Below are 14828 nucleotides of genomic sequence, written 5' to 3'. Positions count from 1 at the left end.
ATGGGACAGCTCAGCTAATAAGAGCACAGGCTGCTCTTGCAGAGGAGCCAAGTTCAGTTCCCAGCACCCACATGGGAGCTCCTGACCAGTGTTCCCTTTGTGTCTCCATGGGTACCTACCTGCATTCCACCTACCTGCATACCTGTGTACACACACAGATCCAGGTACATGGACATACAAGTAAAAGAAATCTGTAGAAAATTTTGCCGGGCATCGGTGGCGCACGCCTTGAATCCCAGCACCCAGGAGGCAGAGGCAGGCGGATTTCTGAGTTTGAGGCCAGCCTGGTCTACAGAGTGAGTTCCAGGACAGCCAGGGCTATACAGAGAAACCTTGTTCAAAAAACCAAAAAAGAAAATTACTTTACTAAAAAGCTGAAAAAGACCAAGAAAGCAAGACACACACATATATACATATATATTTATCTTTTATTAGGGAAAATGATAAATTCAAGTAATTATAAAAAATAAAATCAGACTAGAATAAAGAAGCCACTTGGCTACTGAAACTCTTTTCAGTTGCATAGATGTTATGTGTCCCTCACAGGGTTTTATAGTGACCTGTCAGCCAGGGCACATCCACAAAGGGAACACAGCGGGGAGTTCGTAGTGACCTTTGCATGGCTCCCCTCGCCTGCTGCCCCAGTCCTGAGGGGTTGAGAGAGGAGGACTGCACCAAGTCTGAGTATAACCTGGGCTATACAGGGGTTCCAAGTCAGCTTGAGCTACAGAGTAAAACCTTGTATTGACAAAATAAACTATAAAAATAAAACTCAGTTGCTCAGACATAACCACTGCAAGCTCCTGAAGTTTAATCCAGTGTCCATGCAGAGCCACAAGTCACAGATCAGGCCTGATATATACCAAGGTGAGAAAGGATTTATCCCTGAAGCATAGTTGTTTATTTTGAGATATATTTTTATTTATAATTATTTCAAGTGACTAATTCAAAGGAAAAAAAAAGGAGCCCTTGAAAGCTATGTTAAGCCCTATTATTGCTAAGTAAATTCTAGTTATGGTTAGCTGTGTTAGAAGTTCACCAGGAATCTATCAATGTTAGTGCATGGCCACAGGGCAAGCACTCCAGGAGTCCATCAGTGTTAGTGGGTGGCCACAGGGCAAGCACTCCAGGAGTCCATCAGTGTTAGTGGGTGGCCACAGGGCAAGCACTCCAGTAGTCTATCAATGTTAGTGGGTGGCCACAGGGCAAGCACTCCCTCCCCTTATGCTAGTCTGGAAGATGCAAACAATGCCAGTGGCTCAGGTCGCCCCCTTTAAGGAGGTGAAGCTAGGGTTTGTTTTCAGTGTGTGAGTTCTGAATGTACCTATGTGAGGGAGTCAGAAGGTGGGTTGTGCATCTCTACAAAACAAACCCCACCCATAAGAAGTTCCACAGGGACTCAGTGCTAAAGTCATCCTCTGGTCTTCAGGTGGACTTGAATGGCCTTTCAAAAGGTTGACGCCTGGTACTTAAGTGTAGAAAGTTCTTCAATAAAATATTTTAAATACAGCAATACTGCTGATAAGGTAGTTTGTTTGGGCTCCCACTTCAGATGCAGCTCAGAGGGTGACCTTGTCAGCAGGAAACCATGGTTAAAAGACACAGTTGCAGAATCGGACATAACCATTGGAATCCCACAACAACAAAAGAAGGCCTCTCCAGTAATGATCCATACGCAGGGTATAATTTAGATGGGAAAAATATTTAAATTCCATTTTCAAGAGCAGTGAGTACACACACAATTTGGTGAATGAGGTAAGCCACTTGGGCATGAAGTGGCTACAAGAGCAAGTGTACATTATTTGGTTTTGACAAGCCTATTATCTTGTAAACTATGCTTGTGCATTACCTGGTGATGGAGTGAGTGACATGTCTGCCAACACAGCACCTCTTCAGAGAATCTCTAAGCTAAGTGAGTGAACTGACTTCAGAAGAATATAACACAAGCCAGGGAAGTGCGGCTTGCTCACACACTCTTTATAGTGCTGACAGCATTGAATGATCATCCACGGACTCTGTCACCTTCAGCCTGTACAACAGAGCAACCCACGGCTCTAAAACTAACCTCTTCCTGTGTAGGCACTGCAGAGGAGAGCCCAGTAGCAGGTGTTCCAATACCAGGTGAACAAAAAGCACATTATTTTTTCTCCATAAAACCAAAAACGACCTTCCTTCCAACTGTTAAACTAACTTCTAAGGAGACGAACCCCTTCGCTCTCATGTAATGTGCCACTTTTATTCTAAATTCAAAGACCAGTTAACTTCAAAGTTACTTTCCCCCACCCCCAAAAGAAAGAAGTTTCTGAATGAGTAATATTGCTAGATACTTAAGAGTTTGTGCAGATGCGCAGAGTCACTGTCCTTTTGGACACCCTGACTCTAGATACCAGATCTCTCTCTCAGGAATTTTCCATACTTGACGCTCAGTCCTTCCGTACCTTCCTCTTCCGTAATGACTTCACTGGGGCATCTCCAGATCCCGTGTTCTCATCAGCGTCCTTCATCTGGAAGACAATGAATGATGGGAATGTTTCTTTTCACATAATCTGTAACTAGTCGACAACAGCAGGCTTATTCTGTATTCTTGAAAACGTGTGTGCTAACTGTCCAGTGCTGTGTGACACAGGCTCCTGTACTTCACAAAGATGCCTTGGGGTTTTAATTGTTTACACTAGCCTGATGTCTCTTCCCAAATAACCCTGCTTATCAAGTAAGCATGTGACAAAGAACACGAGTATTCGCCCCACAGCATTATGACTCAGAACATGGTCTCAGTCTCATAGGAAGTAGTTGTGCGATTTCCACTGATAGAGACTTCGTCACAGGGTTTCTGTGAGTAATGAATCCCGAGCTGGCTTTACAGAGACCATTTCAGAACTTCTGGAATGAAAGTTTCCAAAGAAATGAGAAGAGCGGTAAAAAGGAATGGGCGGACAGTTTTCCCCTCTATTCTTTCAGGATGTGTTTGTACCTCAAGGCAAACTTTAAGAGCAGAGGACATGCATAAAGACATTATGGAGCTAATGTCATTCACAATGCAACATTCAGGCCAATTTCACACAATGATGCTACTCAAAAATAGCTTAGCTTATGGACAAATACAAGAGAACAAAATGGCTAGAGGGTGGATGGGGGCAAGTCTGCCTGCAGCTCTGTGCTTTATACAGGACGACTGCATTTTACATACTCAGCCATGTCTGTCCATCTCTACAGTAGAGCTATGATCATTTTTACCAGTGCAGTCTACCTTTACATTGTGTGGGGCACAGGTGACCCGCTCCTCCATCAGGTGTCCAGGTAACAACATGTCCGCATTTTTCTGCCTTCACTTACTGGCGCATTGGAGATGGGGGTCCGGAGAAAGCTTGCTCCTGTGAGGAGGGCTTACCTCATCCTCGGATCCAGATTTACTCAGCCTGCTCACTTCCTCTTGACCTTCTATAGTTTCTCCATCTTCCTCACTCTTCTCTTCTGGTTCACCAATTACTTCTGGAATACAGATTTCATTAAAGGCAGAGACCCCATGAGTTAGGATTTTGCTATTGAAAAGTATTAGGAATGAATGGGGATTTATTTAAATTCTAAAATTAAAATGCTATTTCAATCCTTCAAAACTGAAAAGAATAAAATGAACTATCTGTAAATACTCATTATTTTACATTTATAAATAAATCATCTTTTTGAAGCAAAGGGCGAGCTCCCAAAATTATGATGAGAGAATACAGAAAACCCAAATGATCCAGCTGTCTGGTGGTCGTGTCTTAGCGACACCCCTTCACTTAGTGGCCTTTGTGCTCTTCAGCTGGCTGTCCACTTCTCTTGGAGCCCATGGGCAATACCTCTATCTTTTTCAGTGACTGATTCTCCTATAGACTCTGTTTAGCTGAATCTCCAGCTTTGTCACTGTCTTTATGGAAAGACAGGGAGGAGGTGGGGAGGGAGGGGGAGGAGAAAGAAAAGGAAAAGAGGGGGGAGAGAAGGACAGAGAGGGGCAAGTGTGAGGAGGAGGGAGGGGAGGGGAAGAGGAGGAAGAGGAAGGGGAGGAGGAGGAAGGAGGAGGGGAAGAGGAGGAAGAGGAAGGGGAGGAGGAAGGAGGAGATCCCATCACATAAAAGAGAACATGTCCTGAGAATTATAAAAATTAAAAACTTACTTTGCCAAGAATTAGGTTTGAGGAAGCAGAAGCCAGCATGCGCTTGCTACTTCTGCTTGCCTCACGTTTGCACGTGCTCAGTGCTGGACAGTGCAGAAGTGCAAAACTGCCTTCTAAAACAAGGCCCCTTTAATATTTAAGTATTCCCAAATTAGTTATTTGTGAATGCTCTCTAAAGTAGACAGAAACATCAATATAATGCACTAATAAGTTACAAAGACTCTGAGAACTTACAACCTAAATTTACTTACACACACACACACACACACACACACACACACACACACACACACACACAGCTCTTCTCAAAGAACTGCGCTTTGTCCTCTGACTTCGGCAGGTGTTCCATGACATATACGTGTGCACACATGCATGCTGCCTTTGAGTCCCCCATGCACCTGTAAGGAACTCACTGGTTCATCAAGATAGACTTGGGTGGAACTGTTTGACTGCTGTAGGTGCCCCATCGGGTGAGGGGTGAGGGTATGCCTGGTCACACAACTGTGCACACACTGCAGCTCATCCGTGCTCTCAGAAGCACAAGAGCCTGTGCCTTAAGGACAAGCAGGGTAGACATGGTGACTGCTCAGAGGGTTGTCCCCCGCAGGGGATTGCTAATCACGCCCTCAAAGTCACATACTCTTTTTTGTTGTTGTTGTTTTGTTTTGTTTTTTGAGACAGGGTTTCTCTAGGTAGTCCTGGCTGTCCTGGAACTCACTCTGTAGACCAGGCTGGCCTCGAACTCAGAAATCCGCCTGCCTCTGCTTCCCGAGTGCTGGGATTAAAGGCGTGCGCCACCACGCCCGGCCCAATCACATACTCTTGATGTTCCTGTGCACATCAGACAAGGAGCCGGGCAGACAATTCTGTCAGTGCTGGCAGGCCAGGGCAGGCCACAAGTCACAGTCTTACCCTTTCCCACGGTGTCGACTTCCATTTCACTTGGCTTATTTTCTTGCATGTCTTCTGGCTTCTCTGGGGCCTTCTCTTCCTCTGCCTCTTGTTCCAGAGCGGCCTTGCTTTGCAGTTTGCATAAGTCAGTTTTTTTAGGCTCCATGTCTTCATATTTTTTCTGTGGTAGTTTAACAAAAGCTGGTTTCATTAAAAGCTAAACATTAGTTTTACTTTATCTTTCTTTTTTAGTGCACAGACACTAATTATTGAAATGGACAATGCATGTCCTCTCCATTAAAGCGTTTATCTACCTGTTTGTTTGTTTGTTCGTTTGTTTGTTGCACTAACTGCTGAGGTGCATAATAAACTCAGTAAATCTTACAGGAAACTGAAATCATTACATTTGCGTTGAACTCATTATACGGCTTGATCCATACAGCTCTGGAACACAAGCAAATCTGAAAAAACGTAGTTGAAAATAAGGTGCTTCCTTTACCTTCACTTTCCTTGGCCAACAAAATGAAGTAACTAATGCAATGGGCACGCCGGCCATCACCAGGCACACGAGCCAGAGCCAGGGGCGCTCCTCTGCAGCCGTAGCCAACTGTTGGAGTACACCAGGCTGCGGGAGACATCAGCACAGAGTTACAGACTTCCACAGATTATGTACATCTTACACTCTTACCCAATGAACGAACACACACACTCACACACACACACACAGTAAAAAAGACACCTTTGATAATAAGTTCTGTTAAAGAACTTCCTGATAAAATCACTCAGTGTCCTGCATCTGTGATCCCAGTGACTCCGGGGCGAGGTGGGGTGTGGAGTCAGCAGGCTCCCGGGCCAGCCTGCCCAGAACATACAGCACAGCAGTTGAAACGAACACAGTAATGCTGACATTAGGTAACTTGGCATTTCTCTAAGTAAAAATAGTTGGCATGCATACAGATTCCTGTTACAGCTCAGTCTTGGCATGCTGACCCGAAAGCACAAAGACAGCTTTTTTAATGTTATAAACACAACTAGACTTTGAATCTCATTAGGGCTATTTTAATTTAAATTCACCATGCAGTCTATGCAGAAAACTCGATATTCTGTCTATAAAATGTATTCAAGTCCCTTTCCTTGGCATTTAGTAGTTACTGCATTGGTATCACCCACAGCCAGGAGTGAGGCCCGCCCACAGTTACATTACTTGTCTGTGGTCACTGTCGCACCTCATTAGCATTTGCCACCATTATCTTCAGTTCCCAGCCATCTGTAGCCCACTGATCTGCCACCGCCTTTTCTGAACAGATGATAAAATTATCAAAGTAGATGTCAGGAGTCATGGACCAAAGCTCTAAGCCCAGTGCACTGAAAGAAGTCAGGAGGAATGGGTGGTCATCCTCAAAGTAATCTGGGTTGGGAATCTTCTGAGGGCTCCAGATTCCCTGGAAGAAATAACAAATGAAGAAACTCTTAGAGAAAGTGATGTCATTACACAAAGAAGAAGGAGAAGGAGGGGAAGTCTTTTATAAGAGATGGCTCAGGTGGTAATGTGTGCCCCTGCGTGAAGGTACAAGGAGCTGAGTTTAGTCTCTAGCACTGTTTAAAAAGTTGGTGCTGTCAGGCAATGGCTGTAATCCCAGCCCTGAGGAGATGGAGACAGGGGATCGGCCAGTCTGTTTACACACATGGAAGCGCACACACACACACACACACACACACACTCACACACAGACACATACACATACACACGCACATTCCTTGTGATAAATGAATGCTATGAAGAAAGACTACAGTGAAGAATTAGAATATATAATCATATTCGTGTGTGTAAACCATCCTTCTATCTCTATATTCTGCTCTGTGTCTGCTCTATACCCCAGACTGGCCTTAAACTTACAGAGCTCCTCCTTACTCTACCTCTCGAGTACTGGGATTAAAGGTGTGTGCGACCATGTCCAACAGAAGATGCTACACTCATTTTTTATTGATACGTTATTTTAAAAGACGGTTGCTGTTTGGTTTCACCCTAGGGGTCTGTGCTGTTTACTTAGTCTCTGGTCCCAGGTCGCCTAAGCAGTGTTGGGTATGAGTTCCTTCTCATGGAGAGGGCCTTAAGTCAGATCACACTCAGGTCACTCCCACCAAGTTCTGTGCCACAAATGCCCTAGCATATTTGGCAGGCAGGACAGACTGTGGGTCAAAGGTTTCTGTTTCTGTAGCTTACAGTGTACCTCCCTGCACCACGGAGACTAGAACATAGGGTGGAGACTCCAGGTAGGCACCAGCGCAAACTCTCCATGTTCACAGGAAGTGTCTGGGTACAATTCTCTTGCCCCCACCCCCATCAGCTTTCAAACAGCAACCCTATGCAACAGCCTGGCTTGATTAGGGATTTCCATGGTACCCCTTAGCCAACAACTCAATTGAAGGTGCCCTGCTCTCACCACTGGAAGCCTTGTCTGGCTACAGAGATGACTAGTTGAGACTCTATTCCCCATTACCAGGAGTTCTCGCTAGGATCACCTTCATAGATTGCAGGAGGTTTCCACGGCACTAGGTTCCTATGCCACCCAATCCCAGCCATCTCTCCCTTCCCTCTCTGTCTTTACCTCATCACTCCCCAATCTGATCCCCCTCACTCCTGTCCCCACCCACTCCCAGTCCACCCATAACATCTATTCTATCTTCCCCTCCTAGGGAGATCCGTGTAGTCCCCACCCCAGCTCCCTCCTCTTTCCTAAATTAGTCAGCTTTCTTTACTTCATAAAATTACAAATGAAACTTCTAAGAGCCGCAGACGCTGGTGTGGATTAGAGAAAAGAGTCCGACCTCACTATAGAACGGGTCAGTGCTGTCACCTGGTAGTTAGGATTATTGATCATTGGTGGTCTCCAGATTCCTTTGTATTTTGGGTTATCGATCATGGGAGGTTTCCATTCTCCACATCCGATCTGACAGGCTGGATTAGGAATATGTGGGGCCTCCCATTCTCCATCCATATCATCACTCCTGCAATGATCAGAGACATTAGCTCCCAGCCTTTTAGGGAGCAATGAGAAGTAGAAACTAACCAAGATACACTTGGCACCTCGTGAAACTAAGGAACGCTCACCAATCCTCGGGTTTCTCAGCTTTAGGATTAGGAATAAATTTTGGTTCATCATCAAGCCAGCCATCAGGTTTAACAGCATTTGAGTCTTCTATTTGGGCAGGTTCATTCTCATCCCTGTAAATATATCGTTACAATAATGTATTTACTCTTCTAAGAAGTTCTTAAATACACATGTCAAAATGTCCAGAAGGTACCATGGCAGTATGTCCTAACATTTGGTCTGTGAGCCTACTAAGGGCACCTTACAGGCCAACACACACACACACACACACACACACACACACACACACACACACACACACAATTCCCTTGTTGTATGTGGTCTCCTGTTCCATGCACACATCGCACACGCTTTTTTTACATAAAGGATAACACTGCATACTCAACAAGCTCAATTTTGCCTTTGCCACTCAAACTCAGTCAAAAGCTATGCCCTGGCTGCTTTGTGACACGGTTTGCGTTGTGTGATGGAGGCCTGGTTCCCGGCGAGGCGAGCTTAGAGGAGGGGTGCTGATCATGAGGGTTTTGATTCACACATTAATCTATTTTCAGATTCCTAGCTTAGTGCCTGGCCATGACTCTATTGTTCCTTTTGCCATACACAATCTGTATGTTTTCAAGCAGCTAAATTTATTAGCACTTTATGATTTTTCTAATTCGTGTCATATTTAAAAAGATTCTTCATACGCTCTGATACCTCTAGCATTTTAATTTAAGAAGCAACACTGACTTAGGAAGAAAACTCTGAGGAACATGAACATGGCGTGTGTTAGGAGAATGACCATGACATCACTGTGACATCACTGCTGCGGAGACATGGGCACTGTGACCCCATTAGCTCACTCAAGGCTGCAACAGAGACTATACCCAATTCTGTTAGTGCATAGACTCAGCCAACCGACATCACGGTCAGTCTTTGAACATACACAGCAACCAGACGCTGGCTTTTGACAAAGCCTTTCTTTTGGACCCTCCTAACACAAATCTCAGGCATTCACCAAGCATGAAGCTGTTACCTACAGCTTCTTCCTCTTTCTGGGTCTACAAGCCTGAAGCAATGTGGGCTCACAGAGGGCGCACCACTGTACTCAGGACCCATCAAGTGACGCTGGGAAGTGGCTTGCTCCTGAAGGGAAAGGCATCCCCACCACAGGCGGCATCTCTCTGTGGATCTGCAGTACTTGACACGTTTGGTTTTCCTAAGAACCAGACCCGTGTTCTGTACAGGTGGTTGCATCAATGTTTGCAAACACATGACTGGAGGAAATGACTTTTCACATACAGACAAAGAAAACAAAATCAGACAATGGCAAACAGTGGAACACACACGCATGGAGCTGCCGGGATGCCCAGTGGAGTAGCAACCAAATCTACACACCACACAAGCTGCATGCCTATGTTCTAAGAAGCTCAAAGAACAGGGAGACACCATGAGGAAAAAGAAATTCACATCAGAACACAGCAAAAGCAAACATCTGAAAACTGGCAAAGTGGGAGAATGCCTTAGAATTGTAAATAAATGGCATGCTGAGCAGAGACCATCCACCCACCGTTACAAACTGTGAGCTTCCAGGAAAGGGGTGCCTCGTCAAAGGCCACTGCTCAGCCCTGCTCAGTAGTCAGTGAAAACTATCCTTAAAAAACTACACTGATAGAAACACATTTTCAGACATGTCACAGCAGGGAGAACTCATGGGAAGCAAGGAAGAAAGAATTGAATGTGTGTTGCCTGCAAGAAACCCACTTTAGGGCCAGCAAGATGGCTCAATGGGTAAAGATGCCTGCTGCCAACCTGAATTTAATCCCCAGGACCTGCTTAATGGAAGGAGAGAACTGACTAACTCAGGTTGTCCTCTGACTGTCACAAGGGCATTGTGGGGAAGGCACACACACACACAGTAATAAAAGTATTTGACAAACTAAAAATGCTACTTCAGCAAAGAATTGATAAACACAGTATTGAGAAGTACCAGATGCTGAGAAGAGCAAACCGTGAGGTAAGACAGTGGTGTGACACTGCAAAGCTTTTACACTTGCCCAAACCAAACCAAACTAAAACAAAAAAGTGCAAACACAGAGATCTAAATGTAAAGCAGCTGAAACCATCCCATGGGGCTGGAGGGAATGCACAGGAGCATGGCCTGAGACAGGCTGGCAATTTCTCATTGCTTCACACATGCGTTCTCAGAACAGTCCAGCAATTCCATGCCTTGGCGTTTACCCTCCAAAGTTCTGTCTGCAGATTTCTATTACACATTTACTTGTAATTCCTCAATACTGGGAAATCAGGGGACTAGAGAGATGGCTCCATATTTAAGAGCACTGACTGCTCTTCCAAAGGTCCTGAGTTCAATTCCCAGCAACCGCATGGTGGCTTACAACCATCTGTAATGGGATCTGATGTTCTCTTCACGTGTGTCTATAGACAGCAACAGTGTACTCACATACATAGAATAAATAAATAAATCTTTAAAAAAAAACTGGAAAATCGTGGGGATTTCCATTAACTTGTGAATGGATGGAGCAGTCATGACCTATGCCCAGTGCTGCATGATTGCTGCAGACAGAGGCACCAACACCAGGCAGGCATGGGACCCAGACCGAGAAGCCAGACCCTGTAAGAGTCCATTTCTGCCAAGCTACAGGGATGGGAACCCCATCAGGGGTGCAGAATGCTGCTGGGTCCTGGGAAGACAAGAATGCCACAGACATGCCCATCAGAACCCACAGAGCTGTGCATCACTAAGGCCATTTAACAGCATACGATTTATACTTAAATTGTAAGTAGTAGCCAACAAAAGATACAAAAAAGATAACAGTGCTGAGCAGGTGGGTGTGTGTCAGTACCAGCCCCTCATTGTAACTGAGAAAGTAGACAAGACAGGCATTTCAACAAGCATGTAAAAACCATGTTATGGTCTCACAGGAAGCTTTTTTTGTTAACTCTTGGGATTTGTATTCACACCTTTGTGAAGTGTCGGTCCAGCGAGGGGACAAACAGGTGACAGAGTGCTAATCCTAGACTCAGTTATAAGATGTGGCGGCCATCTCAGGGGTGCCGTCTCTCCTTCTTAGGTCACTATTCTGATGTGTGATCTAAGATGCCATGACATACCTACAGCTGGGGCCAGGTGGGGAAGGACTGAAACCCGGGATTAGCCACTTAAGCGGCAAAACCAGAGTCAGCTGCCTCTCAGCCAGGTCTCCTCTCATCCCCACGCAACCCACTGAGGTAATCGTCAGCATGAGTTGTCCCGGCTGGGTCAGTTTGGGGATATTTGTTATACAGCACAACCTAACACGGTGGTTAAATACAAAAAGATATACAATCTATTTAGCACCTTAATTAAGGGTTATGCAATAGACAGGGGAAAAACTGTGGCTCTTAGGAATAAAAGTACATGTTCTCTATGCAGAAATCAAAAAACATAAGTAAAGGACAAAATGCGATTCTCTGGCGTCCTTCACATCCAACCTCAGGATGTGGGTGCTCATTAACCCAATGCACTCGGATAAGGAAACCTTTCCCTAGGATGGAAACACCACCAACGGCTAGTGAAGGCACGGAGTGCTTCTGCATGTTGGCACCAGTGAATCCCATGGAGGTTTTATAGAAGACATTGACAATGTGGCAACCTAAAGCCAAATCATGGGGTTCCTTCTGGTCGGTGCCAGTACCTGGCCACCTTGGGTGTGAACTTGGTGGACAGTCCCAGAGGAGGTACCTCTTCCAGGTGCACTAACACATCCAGAATCTTAGGATCCCAGGATCCCAGGATCCCAGGAGCTTGGTCACATCAGGATCCCAGGGTCTCAGAGGAAGCTTGACTGCCAAGAACTCTGACACACCCAGAATCTCAGCATCACAGGATTCCAGAATCACAGGATCCCAAAGAAAACTGGACTCTGAGGAGTTCTGACTCAACTGGGATTACAGGGAGGACAAGCTCCAATCAGATATATCTAGGGCAAGGAGCACTTGAGATAATCAGATGGAGGGAGGCAAGCATAAGAACAGAAGCAACAGAAACCAAGGATACTTGGCATCATCAGAACCCAACTTCCCACCCTAGCAAGTCCTGAATACACTATCACACCAGAAAAGCAAGATATGGATCTAAAGTCACTTCTCATGATGATGATGGAGAACTACAAGAAGGAAATAACTCCCTTCAAGAATTACAGAAGAACACAGGTAAACAGGTGGAAGCCCTTAAAGAGGAAACACAAAAATCCCTTAAAGAATTGCAGGAAAACACATCCAAACTTGTGAAAGAATTGAACAAAACTATCCAGGATCTAAAAATGGAAATAGAAACAATAAAGAAATCACAAAGGGAGACAACTCTGGAGACAGAAAACCTAGGAAAGAAGTCAGGAGCCNTAGATGCAAGCATCACCAACAGAATACAAGAGATAGAAGAGAGAATCTCAGGTGCAGAAGATACCATAGAGAACATGGAAACAACAACCAAAGAAAATGCCAAATGCAAAAAGATCCTAACCCTAGACATCCAGGAAACCCAGGACACAGTGAGAAGACCAAACCTAAGGAGAATAGGGATAGAAGAGAAGGAAGATTTCCAACTTAAAGGGCTAGGAAATATCTTCAACCAAATTATAGAAGAAAACTTCCTCCAACATAAAGAAAGAGATGCCCATGAACGTATAAGAAGCCTACAGAACTCCAAATAGACTGGACCAGAAAAGAAATTCCTCCCTGCACATAATAATCAAAATGCACAAAACAAAGAAAAAGTATTAAAAGCAGTAAGGGAAAAAGGTCAAGTACCATATAAAGGCAGACCTACCAGAATTACACCAGATTTCTCACCAGAGACAATGAAAGCCAGAAGATCCTGGATAGATGTCATACAGACCCCAAGAGAACACAAATGCCAGCCCAGGCTACTATATCCAGCAAAACTCTCAATTACCATAGATGGAGAAAGCAAGGTATTCCATGTCAAAACCAAATTTACACAATATCTTTCCACAAATCTAGCCCTTCAAAGGATAATAAAGGGAAAACTCCAACACAAGGAAGGAAACTACGCTTTAGAAAAAGCAAGAAAGTAATCTTTCAACAAACCTAAAGAAGACAGCCACAAGAACTGAATTCCAACTCCAGCAACAAAAATAACAGGAAGCAACAACGACTTTTCCTTAATATCTCTTAATATCAATGGACTCAATTCCCCAATAAAAAGACATAGACTAACAGACTGGTTATGTAAACAGGACCCAACATTTTGCTGCATACAGTAAACCCACCTCAGTGACAAAGACAGACACTGCCTCAGAGTAAAAGGCTGGGAAACAATTCTCCAAGCAAATGGTTCCAAGAAACAAGCTGGAGTAGCCATTCTAATATGGAAAAAAATTGACTTTTAACCTAAAGTTATCAAAAAAGACAAGGAGGGGCACTTCATACTCATCAAAGGTAAAATTTACCAAGATGAACTCTCAGTTCTTAACATCTATGCTCCAAATGCAAGGGCATCCACATTCATTAAAGAAACTTTACTAAAGCTCAAAGCACACATAGCACTGCACACAATAATAGTGGGAGACTTCAATACCCCACTCTCAGCAATGGACAGATCCTGGAAACAGAAACTAAACAGAGTTATGAACCAAATGGATCTAACAGATATCTATAGAACATTTTATCCTAAAACAAAAGGATATACCTTCTTCTCATCACCTCATGGTACCTTATCCAAAATTGACCATATAATAGGTCACAAAACAGGTCTCAACAGATACAAGAAGTCTGAAATAATCCCATGCATCCTATCAGATCCCAGGGACTAAGGCTGATCTTCAGTAACAACATAAATAATAGAAAGTCCACATACATGTAGAAGCTGAACAACACTCTACTCAATGATAACTCGATCAAGGAAGAAATAAAGAAAGAAATTAAAGACTTTTTAGAGTTCAATGAAAATGAAGCTACAACATACCCAAACTTATGGGACACAATGAAAGCAGTCCTAAAAGGAAAACTCATATCTCTGAATGCCTTCAAAAAGAAATGGGAGAAATCATACACAAGTAGCTTGATAGCACACCTGAAAGCTCTAGAACAAACAGAAGCAAATTCACCCAAGAGGATTAGAAGGCAGGAAATAATCAAACTTAGGGCTGAAATCAACCAAGTGGAAACAAAAAGAACTATACAAATACCAAACCAGGAGCTGGTTCTTTGAGAAAAATCAACAAAATAGATAAACCCTTAGCCAGACTCACTAGAGGGCACAGAGACAGCATCCTGATCAACAAAATCAGAAATGAAAAGGGAAGCATTACAACAGAAACAGGAAATCCATAACATCATCAGATCCTACCATGAAAGCCTATACTCAACAAAACTGGAAAACCTAGATAAAATGGACAACTTCCTAGACAGACACCAGGCACCAAAGTTAAATCAGGATCAGATTAACGATTGAAACAGCCCCGTATCCCATTAAGAAATAGAAGCAGTTATTAATAGTCTCCCAACCAAAAAAGAGCTGAGAACCAGATGGGTTTAGTGTAGAGTTCTATCAGACCTTCAAAGAAGACTTAATACCAATACTCCTCAAACTATCCAACAAAATAGAAACAGAAGAAACACTGCCCAATTTGTTCTACGAAGCCACAATTACTCTGATACCTAAACCA

The 14828-nt window shown here is 44.0% G+C and overlaps 1 protein-coding gene across 2 annotated transcripts in view; it reads right to left on the bottom strand.

Annotated features, from left to right (window-relative positions):
* Positions 1-1995: 1995 nt before the first annotated feature.
* The window catches only part of Clgn (calmegin), a 29454-nt gene continuing 16621 nt past the window's right edge, over positions 1996-14828 (bottom strand). Inside the window, exons 8-14 of one of the 2 annotated variants that reach the window (XM_029532753.1) lie at positions 8157-8270; positions 7903-8053; positions 6271-6486; positions 5544-5669; positions 5066-5225; positions 3389-3489; positions 1996-2504 (exon numbers count right to left, since the gene is read on the bottom strand). In XM_029532753.1, the coding sequence (XP_029388613.1) occupies positions 2424-2504; positions 3389-3489; positions 5066-5225; positions 5544-5669; positions 6271-6486; positions 7903-8053; positions 8157-8270 (949 nt within the window). In that variant the 3' untranslated portion in view covers positions 1996-2423. The remainder of the gene's footprint in view (positions 2505-3388; positions 3490-5065; positions 5226-5543; positions 5670-6270; positions 6487-7902; positions 8054-8156; positions 8271-14828) is intronic. The other variant, XM_029532752.1, reaches the window with a different exon arrangement.

The sequence above is a fragment of the Mus pahari genome, chromosome 20 (genome assembly GCF_900095145.1).
Source record: "Mus pahari chromosome 20, PAHARI_EIJ_v1.1, whole genome shotgun sequence".
Taxonomy (NCBI): domain Eukaryota; kingdom Metazoa; phylum Chordata; class Mammalia; order Rodentia; family Muridae; genus Mus; species Mus pahari.
Note: the sequence above shows the minus strand (reverse complement) of the source record. Positions and strands in the feature narration are given on the sequence as shown.